At 44.2% G+C, this 22,825-nt stretch overlaps 1 protein-coding gene across 1 annotated transcript in view; it reads right to left on the bottom strand.

Annotated features, from left to right (window-relative positions):
• The window catches only part of LOC117748529 (dynein heavy chain 9, axonemal-like), a 143,871-nt gene extending 132,436 nt beyond the window's left edge, over positions 1-11,435 (bottom strand). The window contains 11 exon segments of the mRNA XM_034558362.1: positions 999-1,067; positions 1,238-1,352; positions 2,142-2,292; positions 2,404-2,520; positions 2,872-3,039; positions 6,145-6,378; positions 7,699-7,910; positions 8,063-8,193; positions 9,402-9,560; positions 9,653-9,849; positions 11,082-11,435. Of these exon segments, the coding sequence (XP_034414253.1) occupies positions 999-1,067; positions 1,238-1,352; positions 2,142-2,292; positions 2,404-2,520; positions 2,872-3,039; positions 6,145-6,378; positions 7,699-7,910; positions 8,063-8,193; positions 9,402-9,560; positions 9,653-9,849; positions 11,082-11,435 (1,907 nt within the window).
• Between the last annotated feature and the right edge of the window lie 11,390 nt (positions 11,436-22,825).

Here is a 22,825-nt window from a genome sequence, read left to right on the forward strand (position 1 = left end):
GGGCAAAGAACAGGTGTTGTTCCTCATTCCATTACTCTGGCTGAGGGGACATGAGGAGGAGTGATATTAAGCATAAAGAATAGCTGTCTGTCTGGATGTGTGGAGGTTCATCTCATCCCATTCATAAAAGACTGCTGGGCTCTTGTGTTTGCACACTTGTAAAGGACTTGCACTTGATTGATTCCCGAACCTTTAACCTTCCTCAATTTGAACAATTACTGTAACCTAAAACTAATAATCATCCAAGCAACAAATTCCCATTAAGAGAAGTTAAAAATGGTGACCATGGCATATGCATTATGTTCTGCTACCAAAATGCATCACATTTTTAAAAAGCACAAATGACAGTAAAGATTGGGTCTCTCGAGCGAAGTAAATCACAAGAAAACGTGTGTAATGAGGATTCAAAAGGATCCAGAATCTCAATTTACTAGCCATGATTGTTTCATGACCCCCAAAGTCAAGTTGTGACCTTAAAGTGTCCTCGTAGCAAAGGGCAAAGAGGCAGAACTCGCTCATGTTGGGGATTGTTGTCACTGACTATATACACAGTGGGAAGCTTCATCTTGCAGGTTATGATGTTGGATGTGGTCTAAAAGAACATTTCTCACTTGACATTAGTGAGCAGCACAGAGCATATGGGATTATAGGAGTCCTGTGAAATAATCTGCTGAGCAGCGCCACAGTAATGAGAACATAAATCATGTCCACATGCTAGTCCACAGGGCCTGCTTCATAAATGTTGTACACTCAACTAACACAATCACAAGTGTTTGGTATAAAAACAGCCCCGCTGTAAATTAACAGGGGAAAACTCATCAGCGAGTTAATATCTGATTCATGTTGCTTTTATGATATTTACAGTCCAATAAGGAGGCATCCTATTCTGTCACTGTCTATTCTGTTTAATCTTCATTTTTGTTCTTTTCATTCAGTAACACTTCCATCTAAGCCTGATGACATACAGTGTAATGCACTGAGATAAGATCCACACACACCTGTCTAGCAGTTGCATCATCTCCTCATACTTCTGGGTGACCCTGGTTCCCTCTGCAGACTCCAGGAACCTGCAGGGAAGATGCAAAGGTTTTATCCAATAGCGTTCCAGTATCAATATTCCATGACATTATTTTTGAGAGCTGTAACAGCTCACAGAGCGATTCATTCACACAGAGACTACTGGAAATGCATAAACACACCAACATTCTTGTTTTAATCTGCTGTGTTGGAGACTCACGGGTGGGACAGGAGTCTGAATCTGGAGAAGGGGATCTGGATGCGCTGCTGCAGCTGCTGGGCCCATCTCAGCCCGCCAGCTACTGCTGGCATATTCTTATTCAGTGGGGTCCAACCTAAGGAGGTCAACAATCATTAGTTACTGTCAGTAACCAGTCAGTGAGATTAAGCTAGCACAGTGACGTTGGAGTTTGGGAGAGCTACGCTGGATAATGCGTGTATCCGACAAGTCAATGTACAGATAAGACTGATAACAGGGTGAGTTGCTTTAACACAGTCAATCGAAGTGAAAGGACAGCAAGGGAGCTGTCTATCAAGTCCAATTAACGTCCCACACAGTCCTGACACAAACACATCTCACTATACAACAGCCAATGTGCCCTTTGAGCGTTCTTACGGATCTTACTGTTGGCTAGAGATGAAAGTAACATTCTCCCGTTCTGTGTATTTATTACAGAGTTCCCAGTAGAGTTATGAGAGGAAATATGTGGAGATGGATATGGCATGAAACAATACTGGCCTAACCTAAATCACAAAAACACATTATCTCTAGTGCTATCAATTCATGCAGATAGTTTAGATTAGACTTCCCCAAGTTTTAAGATTTTTGCACCTCCACCCCAAAACAATGGAGGTGAATGGAAAAAAATACAAAAGATTCAGAGGCAACAGACAACGCTGCCGCTGGATTTGTTGATGAGACTGAAAACTCAAAGCTGGGTATTTTAAAACTTGAATGTTGGGTTTCATCACATTGAACAGTAAGCCTGGTCATCTCTAAACTGGACCTAAACATCCCTATCTTCATCTCCATACCTCAGCCCAACAGTCTAAAGGTTAATGTATGCCTGAAGTGGTTTGACCTCCCAGCCACGCTCTGCAGAAGCTCTCTGTGTAACTCTCACCCAGCTCCTCTGCAGTGTGGAAGTGTTTGTTGTAGAGGTGTTTACAGCAGTCCAGCTCTTTCTCAAACATGGACACAAGGAGAGGGTATCTTTCCAGAGCATCTGTGGCCACTAAGGGTCGCTCCAACAAGCCACCAAACATATCCAGAACCTGCAGACGTCAGATAAGTCAAAGGGCTTCAGTGTGTGTGTGTGTGTGTGTGTGTGTGTGTGTGTGTGTGTGTGTGTGTGTGTGTGTGTGTGTGTGATTAAGTTCCTAGACCTTGAAGATGTGCTCCAGTCCGGGGGCGTCCTCAAAGGCCTGACAGAAGATGGCTCCTAGTCGTCGGTCTGTGTCATCCACCTTAAGTTTGAACTCCCTCACATCATCTTCATACTCCTGCAGGGCAAATAGCTCAGCTAGACCACAGCAGTGCGCACTAACACGGAGCCAGCACAGCAAATTCCTTTTCACAACTCACTGACTCTAAGCCATCCAGCGGGGAGCACTGACTGGGTCTTACAAGCAGATTAAATTGCTTTTCTTGGTATAACTCAGGAACATTTTTCTTAAGCAACTAGATGGCACTGAAAAAAACGTCATTTCATTTAGTCAGAGATAACGTCTGCTCCACAAACGCTGGGAAGAAAAGAGCATGTCCTAGTATTCAGCCTGTAGCCTGTGTTTTGTATTTCATAAAACCTTTTGTAAAAAATGAACTGACGAAGTGAACCAAACCATCCTTCGTACCCTGTTGTTGACGTCCAAGCAGTCGTAGGGCTTCTCTGTGAATCGTTTGTAAGTGTCCAGGAACTCTCGGTAGAGCAACTGGACCTGCAGGCTGAGGGCTCGGCCTCGGACGCCTCCAATCTCCAGTTTCTCGAGCTTCAGCAGGTCTACAGCCGTCAACAGGATGTCCTATCGGGAAAAGGGAGGCTAATCAAGCTAAACTACAGTTTCACTGTAAAGAAAGATCTGGGCCCTATTTCTCGTACCTGGCTAACATGGTTAGCGGGATAATTTTCCGGATGAGATTGCACAAGACAGGCTTTTCGGTTCCTCAAACCAAGTTTGGCAAAATCACCATAGCAACACATCCAAAAATTTGAACCTGCTCCAGCGCAGGCTCATTCAGTTTAGCTGGATAATCTGACCACTCCCCCTGAAGAAAGTGGCAGCTCACTTCCTCATTGATGAAGGAGTGATATTAGTTAGATTAACGTTTCATAGGGAGAGAGTTCTTCGAGATCGCCAACATCCGTTATCACGTCATAATGACTTCCTATACGAGCGCTATCGATCCTGCCCTCAAGGAATCATTTATTACAGACCTTCTGGAGCCTACATTGAACACTACATGCCGCAGCCGGTCATTGACTGTCTCACAGACTGTATGCAGAGCCTTGTGGTACATTGTTGTATGGTGTGGTACATTGTTGTACAGTGTGGTGCATTGTTGTATGATGTGGTACATTGTTCTACAGTGTGGTGCATTGTTGTACATTGTTGTACAGTGTGGTGCATTGTTGTATGATGTGGTACAGTGTGGTGCATTGTTGCATGATGTGGTACATTGTGGTACATTGTTGTACAGTGTGGTGCATTGTTGCATGATGTGGTACATTGTGGTACATTGTTGTACAGTGTGGTGCATTGTTGTATGATGTGGTACATTGTTGTACAGTGTGGTGCATTGTTGTACATTGTTGTACAGTGTGGTGCATTGTTGTACAGTGTGGTGCATTGTGGTACAGTGTGGTACATTGGCGTACAGTGTGGTGCATTGTTGTACAGTGTGGTGCATTGTTGTACGATGTGGTACATTGTTGTACAGTGTGGTACATTGGTGTACAGTGTGGTACATTGGTGTACAGTGTGGTGCATTGTGGTACAGTGTGGTACAGTGTGGTGCATTGTTGTACAGTGTGGTGCATTGTTGTACGATGTGGTACATTGTTGTACAGTGTGGTACATTGGTGTACAGTGTGGTGCATTGTTGTACAGTGTGGTGCATTGTTGTACGATGTGGTACATTGTTGTACAGTGTGGTACATTGGTGTACAGTGTGGTACATTGGTGTACAGTGTGGTGCATTGTGGTACAGTGTGGTGCATTGTTGTACGATGTGGTACATTGTTGTACAGTGTGGTACATTGGTGTACAGTGTGGTGCATTGTGGTACAGTGTGGTACAGTGTGGTGCATTGTTGTACAGTGTGGTGCATTGTTGTACGATGTGGTACATTGTTGTACAGTGTGGTACATTGGTGTACAGTGTGGTGCATTGTTGTACAGTGTGGTGCATTGTTGTACGATGTGGTACATTGTTGTACAGTGTGGTACATTGGTGTACAGTGTGGTACATTGGTGTACAGTGTGGTGCATTGTGGTACAGTGTGGTGCATTGTTGTACGATGTGGTACATTGTTGTACAGTGTGGTACATTGGTGTACAGTGTGGTGCATTGTGGTACAGTGTGGTACAGTGTGGTGCATTGTTGTACAGTGTGGTGCATTGTTGTACGATGTGGTACATTGTTGTACAGTGTGGTACATTGGTGTACAGTGTGGTGCATTCTTGTACATTGTTGTACAGTGTTGTACAGTGTTGTACAGTGTTGTACAGTGTTGTACAGTGTGGTGCATTGTTGTACGATGTGGTACATTGTTGTACAGTGTGGTGCATTGTTGTATGATGTGGTACATTGTTGTACAGTGTGGTACATTGTTGTTCAGTGTGGTGCATTGTTGTACAGTGTGGTGCATTGTGGTACATTGTGGTACATTGTTGTACAGTGTGGTGCATTGTGGTACAGTGTGGTGCATTGTTGTACAGTGTGGTACAGTGTGGTGCATTGTGGTACATTGTTCTACATTGTGGTATATTGTTCTACAGTGGTGCATTGTTGTTCAGTGTGGTACATTGTTGTTCAGTGTGGTGCATTGTGGTACATTGTGGTACATTGTTCTACAGTGTCGGCGATGCAGAACATCGTGGTTTTGGTGGAACTCATGGATGAGTTCATTAGGTTCTCTGGCCATGTCCGAGTAAATGCAATAAAAGTGCTATGTTCATCTCCACATACATGAATATACACTTAATATATATTATCTATTGTTCTGAAAGAGTTGAGAGAGTTATTTTAGATCTCATTGGATGATGCATGCCATTCCGCCGGCTGCCAGCAGGCACATTTAAAGAATGAGGCTCTTAAAATGAGCCGATACATTTTCCCAACACTGATGCTGCGTTGAGTATATTCATGAAAGTCAATGTACAGACGAATGGATGTGAGTTGTGAGTAAAGAGGATTTTCATCCACTTATCTAGACGTAGTCAGTGAAAGTTACCGAGGTGTGTGAGCCTGCGGCTGATATGTATAAATATATATATATATGATATTAATGTTATGAACCCAAACACAAGGGCATTAGATGTTGTGACGTTTGTGGGATTTCCACAACAAGTATAAAGCAGAAATAGTGGTTATTTTTTTAATCCATGGTGAATGGCGGAAGTTATACATGTTTCCATGGAGATAAGCCACGCCCCCTCTCCAGCGCAAGTGAAGTCAATGAATTGATTAGATTTTGCCATAATTATGGTCTGGAATTCCTCATACGTTCATGATCATCTCCTGCTCCTCAGTGGAGAAAAAGAGTCTCTTCCTTTGAGTTTATTTGCCTTTGTGCTGTTAGTAAATCATGGATTCGGTGATCGACGCTTCCCCCTTTTTGAAGTCAGACGGACACGCGCAACTATCCTGTGAACTGACGTCTGGCTCGAGATGGTTTGAGGGTGGATCAGCCTTTGAGAAACCGGGATAGCCTGATGTCCATCTTGTTAATCTTAGCTGGCTAATAGGACTTGATCGACTTAGTTGAGCCACGTACGAGAAATAGGGCCCTGGTCTTTAACGTAAGGCAAGTTCAACTTTGGCATCTCAATCCACACACTGTACCAAATACGACATACATAAATTATTCGCCACCTTCCGAGTAATGCATAATATTTGCATACTCACCTTAATGGTCCTGATTTTGTTAATAAAGCGGTCAAGTCCAGAGAAGGCCAACAACGGGGAAAAGTCCCACGGTCTCACAAAGCTCCCGTTCCTCTGGTACTGGCTCAGATTGGCCCTCCGGTCCTCATAAGTGCTCCTGAAGAGCTGCAGTATCTCCAGGCTTGTCTGCACCTTCAGGAGATTCTCTGAAACCTCTCCTCTCAGAACCTCTTCTTGGACTACATACACCCGGGCCTGGTGTTGGAGAACAGTAAGGTTAGTTGTTGCTATAGTAACAGATACATGTGTATCTAATAATCCCCATTACTGTCCTGGGGCAGCACACCTCTAACCACCCAGGGACTCCCTGACCTGTATTGTGAACAGTAACCTCACCACCTGGACCTGCTGTCATCCTTCTTTCTTTATCTTTAAACATCTTCTTCAAGTTTGTTTAAAACATACACAAACTGAAATGTAAAAATGAGGAGTCTTTCTTGGTTGGAATGTGTGAATTGTCTCCTGACTCTATCGATATATAGCTCTGTGTAGTCTGTTATGTGCACTGTGGGTACTTAAACGCCACAGGATGCGTTCACACCCCAGAGAGAGAGCAGCTTTGAGGAGGGCCTGTGGGTTAATATACCCCTGGGACACAAGTTCTGGTACTCTTCACATTTCTGGCAGCAAAAAACGGAACACAAGGGAACAGTAACATGGACAGGGAAGAGTAAAGAAAAGACAAATCTCAGTACCACCCACTCTGTGCTGTTCAGAACACCATAGTAATGCAGTTCTATCCAGACCTGGTCCGGCCTCCTGCCATTGCCCTGCTGACGCCCTTCTCTCTCTCCTTCTGTATGAATTCATGCACGTAATGCACATTACTAACTCCACTTCTTCTTTGTGCTTTCTTTCCTCACAAGTTAACATGGATGGTGATTTTCCTTTATTATTTAAATTCTTAAATGTAATATGTCCTGTCCTGCTATTTTATTTAATTTAATGGTATTGTATATATGTAAATATGTTTGCTGCTGCTTCAAAGAAATTTCCCCCAGGGGATGAATAAAGTACATATATTATCTTTATCTGGACCCTGGTCCTACCTGACACCTACTGATATTATCATTATTTACATTGCTATTAGTATTGCCAATACCTTTACTGCTATCATTATTATTCTACAGTATTACATTCACTGTTACTGATATTTTTGGTAGATTCATATTCATTTAATGTGTTGTAACTCTCTAATGCTGTTCATTCTGTACACATGACATCTATTCATCTGTCCATCCGGGGAGAGGGATCCTCCTCTGTTGCTCTCCTGAAGGTTTCTTCCCTTTTTTCCCTGTGAAAGGTTATTTTTGGGGAGTTTTTCCTGATCCGATGTGAGGTCAAAGGTCAGGGATGTCGTATGTGTACAGATTGTACATTTGTATTTTTTGATTTTGGGCTATACAAAATAAATGTAATTGAATTATACTTAATTAATGACTTCTTAGCAAGAAAAAGATGGTAACCACAAAAAAAAAAAGGGAAACAAGCTCTTGGATTGAGACTGCAGTTGACCTGCTGTATGAGGAGGTTGGAGGTCTCCTGCAGCAGAACCAAGAGGCGTGCTGGGGTGTTGTAGTATCTGGAGTTGGCCCACACCAAGCACACTGTGTGCATCAGAGGGCCGATCTGACGCCTCACATCAGGAAAATCTGCGCTCTCCATGTCCTCAAACAGACGCTGCAGGGGCCTCAGGTAGGTGCAGATGTCCGTTGCCTCCTCCAATGCTGGGGAGTGAAGATGTGGTCACAGTCAATGCAACCTCAAAATACTACTTGATCTATCATAAATCACACTTCAACCCAGCATGTGCTACACCCCAGAAAGCTGGCTTCATTTTATGTCTCTATATAGTCAGGTGCATAAATGCTGTCATTACCTGCTCGCACATCCTGCTGCATGCTAGAAAACGCAGGGGAATAGCTGCTCTCCACAGCCTCCAACAGCATCGCCATCTTCTTCACCTTGGAGGCTCTGAGCTGGGCGTGGATGCACTCAAGATCTGCATATCTTTAAAGGAAAAAGAACAATTTCTGTCACATTTGTAGAAGGCCACAATCTGGGTCTAACTAACAATCATACACTGTAGGCACAGCTACAATAATTGTTGGTTTATTCACCTCAATCGTGCCTTTAGAGGGGTCGTGGCTTATCTCGGTGGCTTTACTCCGTGGAAACAGTTATCCTTTGCGCCATCCACCATGGAAGAAATAACCACTATTTCTGCTTGATACTTGTTGTGGACATCCCACAAATGTCAACCGTCCTCGTGTTTGGGTTCATAACATCACCCGTGGGCTCACACAGCTCGGTGACTTTCACCGACTACGTCTGAATGACTGCCGCTTCCAGCGCTACTAGAGTAGCAGCAGCCAGTTAGATTCACCAACGGCACGACGTCAGTGATGACGGGCGGAGCATCTCAACGCTGATTGGCTTTCGCAACTCAGCGTTGTTTCAACTTTGAGCCCGGCCACCCTAAGGAGGAAACTCATCTCCTTACCATATCTCTAAGGCTGAGCCCGACCACCCTAAGGAGGAAACTCATCTCCTTACCATATCTCTAAGGCTGAGCCCGACCACCCTAAGGAGGAAACTCATCTCCTTACCCTATCGCTGAGCCTGTATTGTGTTGTGGGACTTCATTCCTTATGGAGATGAACTTTTTCCCCTCAAATATACTGCGGCCTCTCTCCCTCCAGGTCTATTTTATGTTCAACGTTTGTAGGTCTGTACATGAATGAATAAAACGGTCCACTTTGAGAGCTGTTGAAACTTGCATCTGCATTATCTCCGGGAGTTGTTTATTCACCACTAGGCAGTTTATTCAGTGATTTAAATGTGAGTAAATTACAACATAGCTTTGCTGAATTATCAAGTGTTTGTGTAACCGGAGTAAAGTAGTAAAGAACTAACACACTTTCATCACATTAGTGCAGACGAAAAACTAATGATAGAAGTAGAGGATATAGGCCTCTTAAGACATCATTCTGCTATGTAAGTTCAACAAAAAAGTCAAAAGACAGCGCCGGGCTCCAAATTACATTTTCACTTGATAGCACAGGTGTTCTGGATCTCAAATAATTAGTTTCACCATCAAGAACTTCTAAAGCAATTGAACTTTGAGGTCCTGTGGGGACGTGCCATGTTCACACATTAACGGCACTGGAAGGAGTGCTGTTTAGAAGCCGCCGGTGGATATTCAGAGTGTAACTGACCTGTTCTTCCAAAAGAGAAGCTCGGTGTGCGGTGTGGGGTTTCTGCCCTCCAGCAGAGCCTCAGAGGAGTCTTTCTTCAGCACACCACGGATCTGATGGCTCCACTCGATCACTGCCGACTCCAAGGAGTGGATGATGCTCTGATCCGCTACTTCCCCCCTGTGAAGTTTCACAAGGGAACCGATTACTTTCACCATGGGAAAAATGACAATGCTTTGACCCAAACCTTTCTGTCTCCTGTGTTTGTTTGCCTTTTATCCGTCTCCAAGGCAGCCTGCTCTAGTCTCTCGGAGCCTGCAGGGAGGGGCAGCAGCGTCTTGCCCTGGACTTGGCCGGACACCACAAACACATCGGTCCTGAGGGAGTGGACGTGGCGTCTGACGTCCTGAGTCACCACCTGGGGCCATTCAGAGTGGTTCCTACTGTTAGACAGCAGTGGGGCCACAACCTGGAGGAGGAGGAGGAGGAAGTCAAACTGGTGCATTCAGAATTTGACTGAGTACGTTTTCAAAATAAAAGTACCCATTATGTCAGTGTTATTTAAGGAAATATCATATTGTATTATATTATGAGTAAAATAAAGAGGATGACTGACCGGGGCTTCTCTCAAACTCTTCCAGACTAATCAGATCCCAACAGTTTAGAAGTTCCCATTAGGAAAACTGTATTCCGGAACAAGTGTCCTGACAGGGTGTCCTGGAATACCTTTCGACTCGCTGAGGTGGAGCTCAAATTAACTATTTGGTAGTTTAATCTATAGCATTATATCGTATTCACTAATCTCATTCAAATGTATGCAATTTCTTTATGCAAAATGTTCATGTGTCAAACTTCAAGTAACAAAAGCTTTCACATAGAAACAGCCAGGATGGATTTAGAACGGGCGAAGTGAGCAACTGCAACAGGGCTCCAGGTCACTGTCTGGTAATTAGTGCGTGTAATCATGTAATTATTTACAAATGTGCTTAAGAGGCCGACTTTATGCACCATTAAAGGTTAGGGGGCTTTCAGGCCATCAATCCATCTTTGGGTTAGGCCTTATTAGGAACCTAGATTGTTTTAGTATATATTATGCTTACAGCATGCCACCTTAATGACAGTACACATCACTCACCTGTGTTGTGTCGTTTCGCTGCAAACACTTTGATAGATAATATGTCTTAGTAGTGGTTCACTGTAATATGTTGGACTGTTGTAGCATCAATTTTATTTTATTATTACTCCGATCATTATTATATATTAGCACTTTTATAGCACGGAGTATTGGAAGACAAACTGCAGCTGGGTTATTTATTACCTGGAACTCCGCCTACCAAAAAAGAAAGGGAACCCTTCACTGAATACATCAGTACCTAATCCATCTCAAGAGTTCATACTAACACAATAATAATATATGTTACCCATAGAGTTACTACAAACCAGTGGTGAAGTAAGAATATCAATATGTATCCTATGTAATGTATCACAGAGTTGTTCGACTGGTCACCATGAATCTCCGTGTCTTGTGTGAAATAACTGTGGAGATGTTGTTTTAACATAGTGACTAGAACTCAGTGAGCTTCACCACTACAGGCCTACTGGAGGTCACTGGGGTCACAGTGGGGAACAGAGTCCAGTCAAAGTCACATTACTATTAAAGGACACTCAGTCCTGCTGTGGGGGGGGCGCTGCTCTGCTCACCTCCTCGACCAGTGCGGAGAACTGGTCCAGCGGAGCGTACGACAAGTCCCCGTAGACCAGGTCCTCCTTCATGGAGTCCGGCCGCAGCGCGGTCCTGCCGGGCTTCACGAAGTACACCGCCTTGTTCCGGGAGCCGGCCGTGAAGGCGGTGGCGGGCTGCAGCAGCAGCCCGGACGCAGTCACGGACACCACCAGGGTCCTCTGCTCGGCCCCGTCCAGGAACTCCTGCAGCAGCTGTCGGTTGTCCTCGCTGGACACGCACTTCTGCCACGCGCCCTGCTTCACTTTCAGAGTCCGCAGCACATAACCCGCTATGAAGTCCAGTCTCCGGTCCTCGGCAGGGGGCTCCTCCATGACGCGGGTCGCTCTGCGGTCCGGGTCACTGTGTGAGCTCAACTGATTGTGTCCCGGTCTCCATAGTAATGTTGTGTTTGCATTAATCAGGCCGTTGCTTAGGGGACTGTGTTTGTCTTTCAGGGGGAAGTTGTTGTCAGTGTGTCCACTGAGTGCCATTGTGTTCACGCTACAGTGACATGTTAACTGCAGCTCCATGCTCTTCATCTTGTCTTGGGACAGATTCTTCCAAATCAATAAATGATCCGAGGGACACTGCTCAGGAGAGAGGAGAAATAAAATATTCAATTAAAAAAGAAGCAAAGTTCAAGATGAAATGGATTTGGTTTAAATGAATTAAAAGCTGATTCACTGCAGCTCCAGACCTGAAGGAACTCACTGGCCCTGTGATGTCCTCACATCAACACCTTCTGCTCATACAGAAACAATGAACCCTGCTGGACTGCACAGCTCAGTCAGCTTGGCCTCCTGTAACACCATGAACACCCTGATGAAGGAGCTCAGAGGAACACCCAGGAGCTACTCTCACGTTTCAGACCTGGACCCTGCATCTCTGTGGAGAGGCCTACAGGACATCAGCAGCTACAGGAGACGTCCCCTCAAGGACCTGGATGATAAGCCCACTCAAAGAACCTTCTCCTTCAAATAAAAAACATCAAGAGCTCATACAAGAGAATACACACCACATTTCATATAGAATATCAGCAAACATGCTATATTGTGAGGTTAAGGCCCAATGGGCCATATGATTCGACTAAAACATTGTTTGAGTAAATAGTAGCCTATATTGTTACCTTTTATATATCAACCTTTAATCTAAATGGTTTTATGATCACTTTTATTTGTCTCCATGTAGTTTTGGTTGATTCAGAAATATGTGAGTGCCATAAATGGCCACAAGGTGGCACTACTCTACTGAACACCTGTGGCCTGTTCCATTGAGCAGCAGTTACTTTGGAGAACAGGGGTTTTGAAACATCAATACATCTTACACATGTAATGTTTTTTTCTCATTAAAGATATCATGCCTGACTGATCAGTAATAAGTGCTCAGGGTTCACAGTCAGTCTCAATAGGGGACGACCACCAGCAACCACTCAACCTACAAAAAAGGGGAACATGCCAGTTTAAGAGCATCTGAGTTCTCACCTGGAAGGACTGACCTCTCATAAAGTCTGCATCAAAACAGATGTTCCCACGGCAATAAGAACTCTGAGCACAGTCTGTCAGGCTTGTAAACACTGTCTATGAATTTTGTCTTGTGGGAATGGAAATGGTCATTTCTCGTCTTCCAACGACTCAAAGAGTCTTGCACTACATGTCATTCAGCTATTTGGGGTTTGGTGTCTTGCCCAAGGACTTCGGTTTAGGGCGATTGTGGATCAGTGGGGAGCAGGGTCGTCCTTCAATCAGAGGATCGGTGGTTCGATCCCCGGCTCCACTAGTTCACGTCGATGTGTCCTTGGGCAAGACACTTTACCCCACAATGTCTCCCATAGCTGTTCCTACAGTGTATGTTTTTTAATATGGCCTAAACGCAGAACATGAGATTCTTGCTATTGTACTTCCTTACTGTCACCAGCAGAGGGCAGTACAATTCTTACATTAGTGCCTGATTCTGTGAGACTTTAGACAAATCGTATCATGATAGCACGGATTAGAAGAAAGCCTTTTTATTATATTGTTAAAAGTAAAAACAAACATTTTCCTTTTATTAAGTTATAAAACAGACTGAACCATCTGACCCAACTGTCTGAATGAGACAGACACAGTCCTCAGGCAAACGTCCATGTCATCTGTGTCCAGGGGAGCTCAAACGCGAAGCATGAATATAGATAGAATCAGAGTATAACCATTACCATTATATTAGTATATTACATGAAGGAAGTGCAATTGTCCCTGGAGGTATCCTTTTCCCTGATTCAGCTTCATATACAACCTTGTAAACTGGTAGAGTATTAAAAGGTATTTACTAACTTGTTCAAACTCTTTATTCACCATCTTAAATATGCCGGTCCCTCTCTCTTCCTTGTTGTATTGCTTTCAGATGTGTGACAGCACCAGAGTGAGGGAGGAGAATGAACAGTGTTGGTATTTGTCGTAAACTATCCATCGACACATCCTCATTTGTCTCAAGTACAGTGAGTTCACAGGTTGGAACATGGCCAGGCATCAAAAGAGTCAACATGAAGAAAATGTGAGTCACTTATGTATTACCACAAGTTAGCTTACTCATACAATATCAACAATCTGGGACTTCAGACATTCCTCTGTGTCGAACTGAAGTTTCCAAATGATCCATGTCCAACTCTCTCTTGATGATTTCAGGTAAGAAAGACAACAGTATGTCTTCAAAGTTCCTAGATGAGGTATGATCATGTATGCAGACATTAACCGCCATATTAAATATGTTCAAAGATAATTCTGTCACCTACAAATAAAGTAGTTTAAATACCGCAGCCACACTATTGCCGTCTCCCCACATCCACAACCGATGTTTCCAGCTGATGCTAGTAGTCACATGGTAATTAAAATGCGTCGATATGGATGCTTTGCCTGTGGTGAGCTGGGCTACTCACTGAAAGAGGTATTGTGGTCTTTTTCTCAACATGTAATTGCTGTAGATGCTGTGCCCTTTGTAGGTGCTCGGTTTGGTTCCTGTTCCTATGTGTTTTAAGGACATCCTATTTGAATTCTATCTGTTATAAACGTCCTTTGTGGATGTGCTGATCATTTACACTCAAAGCTAGGGCTGGTCCTCTTGAGATACAAAACAAAAGAATGAACCCAAAAACCCAGCCCAGTGTTGCCAACAGCACCACTAGCAAGTCCCTAAAGTCTCCAAGTCATCAACACTGACAGCCATCCTTCAGGCCCCTCCCCCTAAATTATCATAATGAACGTAAACAACCAACATGGCTGTTGTTCGTCCTCACAGAGACAAGAGAGCAGCTTGTGGTGAAGAGCGATGATTGTACGGACACAATACGCACAGGCAGGCAGGTAGACAGGTAATAATAATAATAATAACATTTATATAGCACCTTTAAAAACAGAGTTTACAAAGTGCTCTACATTGAAGCAAGGTAAAAAACATTTCAGAAATACATGAGGCAAAGGAGACCATGCCATATAGGCAATGAACACAATAATGGAATAGAAAAATACAAAATAAAGCAGAACAGACAAACTAAAATAGGGGAACCAAAGAACTGCATAAAAGGATGACATCACTTAAAAACAGTTCTATAAAAATGGGTTTTAAGAAGTTATTTAAAAGAAGCTACTGATTCTGCAAGCCTTTCCCCTCAGGGAGGTCGTTCCAAAGTCAAGGGGCTCTGATGGCAACAGCACGCCTTTTGATTTAAGCCTTGACTTTGGAACGGCCAGAAGGGCCTTGAAGGGCCTTGAAGGGCCTTGAAGGGCCCCACCGGAGGATCTAAGGCTGCGAGCTGGCTCATATGGGGCTAACATTTCAACGATGTAGCTTGGGGCCAGACCCAGGCGTGCTTTAAAAGTGATCGGCAAAATGTTAAAATCAATTCTAAAACAAAACAGGGAGTCATGTGATGCCATCTGTTAGAGGCCAGGACTGGAGTCATGTGAAGACGTCTGTTAGAGGCCAGGACTGGAGTCATGTGAAGACGTCTGTTAGAGGCCAGGACTGGAGTCATGTGAAGACGTCTGTTAGAGGCCAGGACTGGAGTCATGTGAAGACGTCTGTTAGAGGCCAGGACTGGAGTCATGTGATGCCGTCTGTTAGAGGCCAGGACTGGAGTCATGTGAAGACGTCTGTTAGAGGCCAGGACTGGAGTCATGTGAAGACGTCTGTTAGAGGCCAGGACTGGAGTCATGTGAAGCCGTCTGTTAGAGGCCAGGACTGGAGTCATGTGATGCAGTCTGTTAGAGGCCAGGACTGGAGTCATGTGATGCAGTCTGTTAGAGGCCAGGACTGGAGTCATGTGATGCAGTCTGTTAGAGGCCAGGACTGGAGTCATGTAAAGCCGTCTGTTAGAGGCCAGGACTGGAGTCATGTGATGCCGTCTGTTAGAGGCCAGGACTGGAGTCATGTAAAGCCGTCTGTTAGAGGCCAGGACTGGAGTCATGTGATGCCGTCTGTTAGAGTCCAGGACTGGAGTCATGTGATGACATCTGTTAGAGGCCAGGACTGGAGTCATGTGATGACATCTGTTAGAGGCCAGGACTGGAGTCATGTGATGACATCTGTTAGAGGCCAGGACTGGAGTCATGTGATGCAGTCTGTTAGAGGCCAGGACTGGAGTATTGTGAAGCCGTCTGTTAGAACCAGTCAGAAGCCGAGCTGCTGCATTCTGGACTAGTTGGAGGCGGGAAATGGATTTTTGATCCATGCCGGAAAGGAGGGAGTTACAGTAGTCTAGTCGGGAGAAAATGAGTGCATGAATGACTTTTTCCAGGTCTGAGCATGACAATATGGGTTTGATTTTTGAGATTATTCTTAATTGAAAGAAGCAGGACTGAACAATTGGTTTGATCTGTGATTCAAAATTTAATTGAGAGTCAAACATTACACCCACATTTCTGGCAACAGGTTTTAAATAAGCAGCCAGGGGACCAAGTTCACTCTTGATGAGACTGGTTTTATTGTTTGGGGAACTGAATAATATGACTTCTGATTTGGAGTTATTGAGCTGAAGGAAATCTGTGCCATCCAGCAGTTAACGTCAGAGAGACAATCTAAGACAGCAGCCAGGGTCACCAGGTCTCAGCGGAAGGTATATCTGTGTGTCGTCTGCATAGCAATGAAAAGATACGTTGTGTCGCTGGAGGATTTGGCCGAGTGGAAGCATGTAGATGGAAAATAAAAGTGGACCTAAAATTGAACCTTGTGGAACACCACAGGTAATGTGAGTCGTGGAAGACGAGTGATTACCTATGGTGACCGAGTACGATCTTTCTTTCTAGGTAATAATAAAACCAGCCAAGTGCAGTGTCCTTGATGCCAACCCAGGTTTTGAGGCGATCGATTAAAATGACGTGATCTACAGTATCAAAAGCTGCACTAAGGTCTAAAAGAATTAAAACGGCGCTCTCCCCCCTGTCTGCTGTTAAAAGGAGGTCATTAGTTACCTTGAGGAGGGCAGTTTCTGTGCTATCAAGTGCTCTAAAACCTGACTGAAATTTCTCAAATATGTTATTATGATTCAGAAACTCTAGGAGTTGTGTTGAGACCACTTTTTCTAAAACTTTTGATATAAATGGAAGTTTTGAAATTGGCCTAAAATTGGAAACAACAGAAGGATCAAGCTTAGGTTTCTTTAAAAGAGGTTGTACGATTGCATGTTTAAAAATCGATGGGAAAGTACCACTTGCTAAGGAGCTATTTATAATTAATACAATACTGGGCCCTACAGTGCCAATAACCTCTTTGAGAAATTTAGTAGGAATAAAATGAAGGCTGCATGTGGCTGATTTCATGTGTGATATAAGTTGAGATAAAAAGGGCAATGATACAGGTTGAAAATGACTAAAATAGTTTTGAATGTCCCTACTGGCATGTACAACGCGGGTTGGGGGGGTAATTTGTTGTCTTATTTCATTTACCTTATTATTAAAATAATTTAAAAGCACTTTGAGATTGCTAAATATAAAGTGCAATACAAATAAAATGTATTATTATTATTATTATTATTATAAACTTCTCACACATCTCTTGTGAGGCATCAATACAATGACAGCGGGAGGGGTTTATGACCGTGTCTATGACCTTGAATAAGACTCTGGGGTTTGAATGATTGTCTAGAATTAAATTTGAGAAGAAGGAGGTTCTTAATTCTTTAACTGCCTTTTGACTGCCTCTTTCAAAATATCATAAAATACGTGTAGGGCAGCTTTCCATTTTCTTTCCTTTCTCCTGCAGTCTCTCTTAAGTTCTTTGGTGGATTCATTTAGCCCGGGCTGTGGTGTTCTGTTTAACTTGTTGACCTTGTAGGGGGCAACAGAGTCCAGGACAGTCTGACAGGTGTGATTAAAAAGAGAGACCAGGGTAGGAGCTAGACTGGCAGGCAGGCAGTCAGACAGGTAGGAGCTAGACAGGTAGGTAGGAAGACAGGAAGGAGCTAGACAGGTAGGTAGGAAGACAGGTAGAAGCTAGACAGTTAGGTAGCAAGACAGGTATGAGCTAGACAGGTAGGTAGGAAGACAGGAAGGAGCTAGACAGGTAGGTAGGAAGACATGAAGGAGCTAGACAGGTAGGTAGGAAGACAGGTAGAACCTAGACAGGTAGGTAGAAAGACAGGTAGAACCTAGACAGGTAGGTAGGAAGACAGGTAGGAGCTAGACAGGTAGGTAGCAAGACAGGTAGGAGCTAGACAGATAGGAGCTAGACAGGTAGGTAGGAAGACAGGTAGAAGCTAGACAGGTAGGTAGGAAAACAGGTAGGAGCTAGACAAGTAGGTAGGAAAACAGGTAGGAGCTAGACAAGTAGGTAGTAAGACAGGTAGAAGCTAGACAGGTAGGTAGGAAGACAGGTAGGAGCTAGACAGGTAGGTAGGAAGACAGGTAGGAGCTAGACAGGTATACAGGAAGACAGGTAGGAGCTAGACAGGTATGTAGGAAGACAGGTAGAAGCTAGACAGGTAGGAGCTAGACAGGTAGGTAGGAAGACAGGTAGGAGCTAGACAAGTAGGTAGTAAGACAGGTAGAACCTAGACAAGTAGGTAGGAAGACAGGTAGGAGCTAGACAGGTATACAGGAAGACAGGTAGAAGCTAGACAGGTGGGAAGGAAGACAGGTAGGAGGAACCCTCGGTCCTCTCACTTCCTTTGGCCTATTACAGCCTCAGAAACTAGATGGATTTCCCTTTTTTTGTCAGAGCATTTGATTTATTGATTGATGAAATGTTTTTGAAGATTACCAACAATAGCTTTTTTTGGTCCACCTGCCTGCAAGTGTGTGTGCTAAATAAAGCACTTCACTCTCCCCAGGTCTAAGGTGTGTGTATCATAATGAGCAACATGTTATTAGTTATTATGTGGTGTTATCCTTTAAATTTGATGCATCTGGGCTCATCTGAACACACTCACACACACACACACACACACACACACACACACACACACACACTGTACCAGTACTCTCGGTCTCAGTTTCAGAACCGTTACAGCCCTAACCCGGGCATGACCTTGTGGCTCACTGATGGGTAAGCCACACTACTAAAGTTAGTTACAACATGGGGGGGCTGCATAACACACTGATTGCTACTTTTGACACACACTCATGCCCTAAACTCCACACACACACCTGTGAGATAAACAGAAGGAAGATGATTGTGTGTGACGGTGAAATGCCTGCTCTCAATGATGGCACAGAGCCAACACGGAGCTGACGCTCACTACAAGGCCCATTGGATATCTGAGAGGTATCTGCATGAGCTATGTAGCAGGATAGCTTTCATACAGCCGTTCCAAGTCAAGTTCTACTCCTGGCAAGGCTGGCCGACCCAGAAATGGGACGCAGTCTGGTACCAAGGATAAGTCCCGATTCATGAAGGCAAGCATCAGTTTCAGTGAGAGCCTGTGCCAATTGCCGTTCCAGGCCTGACGTTCTTCACGATCCTAACCTGACACTGGCAGGACGGAGAGCAGCACCTGACACCTGACGCTGTCTGTGCATGAATGTATTTGAGGAATCTGGTGCATACCTCGGCCTCGTGGGAATGCCAGTAACCCCGACTGCTTCTGAAAGATGCCTTTCCTTCTTGGTTCGGATGGAGCGTGATTCATTTGTTCACTTGTTCATGTTAACAGCAGCAGCATTAATCATACTGGACTCAGTCTATCCAGAACTAAAGAACTATTCATAACTGTGGCTGTTTTTCTCATATTTGTCAGTTTTGAGGCGATGCTGCTCTTCTTGAAGGCCTCTCTGAACTTCGGTGACAACCTATTATTATGTAGCATTCGAAGCACAAGTGGTCCTCCTGTGCCTGTCTGAGTTTGGAAGCCACGACAATGATGGAAATGCAGCATACTAGTCACATCTTAACAAAAAGAGAGGGAGAGCACACCCAGGGACAACATGTCAAGCTATTTCTGGGCCCTGACACTCCGAGGGATGTGACGCGTTGAGCGAGGCGGGGGTAGAGCTCAGGCCAGCCAGCGCATGAGAAAGCTGATAACAAGCCGAGAGGAAGCCGATGCTGTTTATCTGGGCTCTCTGCAGAGCTGTAATCGCCAGGCCTTACGGTCGTTGAATTATGTGGCCTTACAAATGGTTTAAATGACCCTGCTTACTTGGCTTGGGGGGGGCTTTGTGGTCGGTGGGCAGAGTTGTGTTCTGCCAGTCAGTTCTGGCCTCTGAGCTGTGTGGAGGTTTGTCAAAAGAAACGCTGATGGCTTTTAAAGAGCTGCAGGCCATTACTGGATGGGTAATTTTCATACTTTTGGGATTTGGTGGGCGGCCAAAAGCAACATGCTGGAGGCTCACACTCTCTGAAACGGGATATTGGGTTAGTGATGGCTGTCAGGGGACCGCAGGATGACATAAATGTAAAGCTTTTTTCGCACGTATTCAGAGCCAACAGAAGTTTTAGCATGAATGAAATAGGACAGTTAGTGTGGGATTGAACACGTTGATCACCCTGCGCATCACCCTACCCAACTGCTTTATAAGATTTTAGAATGTGAGTTTAGAACATTTAACTTACATTTTCTTCTAAATGTAAGTTAAATCCACTATGCGAATGCTAGGAGTTGGTGCATTGAGATCAGGAGTAGGTGGCACTCCAGCCAGATGCCATTAAACTATTGGAGAAAAACACAGCACAATGAGGTGATGCCATTCAAACATCACCAGTCACATAGTAATGGAGGAACATTACAGTCTTCATCGCTCAACAAAGATCTGATATATTCTTTCTCTTTTAGTCAATACTCTTCACCTTCCTTTCCTCCTCAGCCAAGTGTGACACCTTTTTGAATGTGTGGTGTTTCCTCTTCATAATGCACATGACAGCAGGTGAGGTAAGGAGGGTCGCTCATGGTGATAAACATACAGAGCACTGTCACCAGAATCTGCAGCTTCTCTCAGCTTTACTGAGCCGTACAGCGAGCTTCAGCTCATACTGTACCCTCACCTCTCTCACAGTGATTTTTTCAAAGAAAAATCTCTAAAAAGCCGCCGTCCACGAACGCCTCGACCAGCAGACACCCTGCTGCTCCCCTTCTGTTAGCATCGTTAGCTGGGAGCTGCCGGCTCGCCTTGGCCACGTTGAGAGGCTCCTAGTCTCGTATCTTGCACCCTAAAAGCAAAATAAATCAGGAGGCCGCAGTGATGACTGCCACCTCAGTCAATTGTAAAAAGGGTATTCAGTCAAATTGTTGTATTTCTTCTGTTACAAGTGTGGTAAATGCACCTCGGCATGACACATGAAGATGAAGACACTGGTCATCTCTATGCAACAGAATATTTCTCTAATCCACAGGTCAAATTTAGAATTATTTATGCATTTTACATGAAGGAGGATGTGATTTCAGAAGATAATTCCTGAAACTGTCCTCAATGCAAAAGCAAAGAGGTTATTAATGTGAAAACATCACAACTAATACTTGTCTGTGTTTGTATCATGCCTGACCTTTCTCTACATAACAGACTTCGCAGGATAATAATTATGATTAATCACTTGGCAAAAGAACATGTTCTGTTATCTTGAAAGGAAAAGTTATTATATAGAGAGATTAACTCCAGAGAGGCAACATTTTGGGTCCACGTGTCTTTCAAATCTGGAAGATTTTCAGTGATGAAGACATAAGAAAAGAGTCCACAGAGTTACAGACTACTGTTCTACAGCATGAGGTAGTTTTCAGTAACCACTCTGTCATCCTTTAAGAACATAATTTATTGAGTGATTATTACTCTTTGTCTGTATTTAAATTGCATAAAATTGTACTCATGAATAGCAGTAATGTAATAGCCTCAATTTCAGCTCTAACTGTGGGCCCACTGGGTTTTAGCCCTGCAGTGACACCTTACCTGGGCTTCAGAACAGTGTCTGGCAGCAGTGTGAACCCCACCATCGGGCTCGGCCTGGTCGGGTTCAGAGAACTCTTCCTAATAGCCGTGTAATCAAGTCCAATTAGGAGCCAATTAGATGCAGGTTTTCACCTATGATGTCAGCATACACATCAGCCCTGGAGGTTTACCAGATTATGGTTTCATAACTCATTTCTGGGCTTCGAACAAGCTCGCTTATGAGGAAAATGATTTTCAACTTGTTTTTTCTCCTGTTGAAGTGAATCACATTGGTAGTGCTGGCAAAACAAGAGTGGTGGAAAATGGTGATACAATATGTCCTATAGCGGGCCCAGATGTGTTATAAATCAGACTATGTTCAGACAGTGTGGGTTTCTTGTTATGTCATGCAACGGCCACACATCAGCCAGAGGCCACCAAGGCGTACTATTAAGATCTTCTATAAGGCTAACAGGACGGCTCCCCTGTTGATGAAAGGACAGGACATGACATTAAAAGATACTGTCTCTGGCATGGCTGGTGAGTGTCCTTTACCCCACAGATTCCTGTGATACGGCTAAAGTAAATGTAGGCCTTGTTGTATATGCCTTACAGAAGTATACTGTTTATTTAACATCTCCACTGTGCTGAGTTATGACTAGTAATGATTACTCAAATGCCCAGTGTTTGGGCTATTGTACCACGGGTGCCTCCAAACAGGCCCACTGGTGTTTATTTGAATTTTCCATTTTATATTGCCACGTGTCATTAGGCTGTTTAGAGTTTACTCTGAGTAATAGATCATTTCCTTCAGCCCTCTCCACTCACTAGAATCCTGCTGGATGGCGTGTGCTCGTCTTAAAGGTGCATGTGTGTGTCGGGTATCCATGGCCGGAGATAATGGCACCAGAGAGCATGCCAGATGTCTTCTTTCATTACAACACAGACAACAGCGTTACAATCAGTGGCCTGAGGGACTAAAGCACACCAAAGTCACACAAGATCAAGGTCAATGGCTTTTCTTCCAATGTGTATCTGCCACCTGCCCATCAGGACTAACTAACATTCACACACTGTAGGAACAGCAGTGGGAGACATTGTGGGGTTAAGTGCCTTGCCTAAGGACACATCGACATGGAGACGGGGATCGAACCGCCAATCCTCTGATTGCAGGACGACCCTGCTCTACTCTACCACTGAGCCTCAGTCGCCCCAGTACCAGGTAACCAAATCTACAGTACAGATGACTACATTTGATATATTCTATATTATACAGCATCAGTCAGTGTTGGGATGAGCGGCAGCAACAGAGACTCATATCATGTTCATGAATCATGCTGCTCAGACCAAGGATTGAGAGAGAAGTGTCATGGAGTACAGACATGTCATCTCTTGAACTT

Source organism: Cyclopterus lumpus, chromosome 19 (assembly GCF_009769545.1).
Source record: "Cyclopterus lumpus isolate fCycLum1 chromosome 19, fCycLum1.pri, whole genome shotgun sequence".
NCBI classification, from domain to species: Eukaryota; Metazoa; Chordata; class Actinopteri; order Perciformes; family Cyclopteridae; genus Cyclopterus; species Cyclopterus lumpus.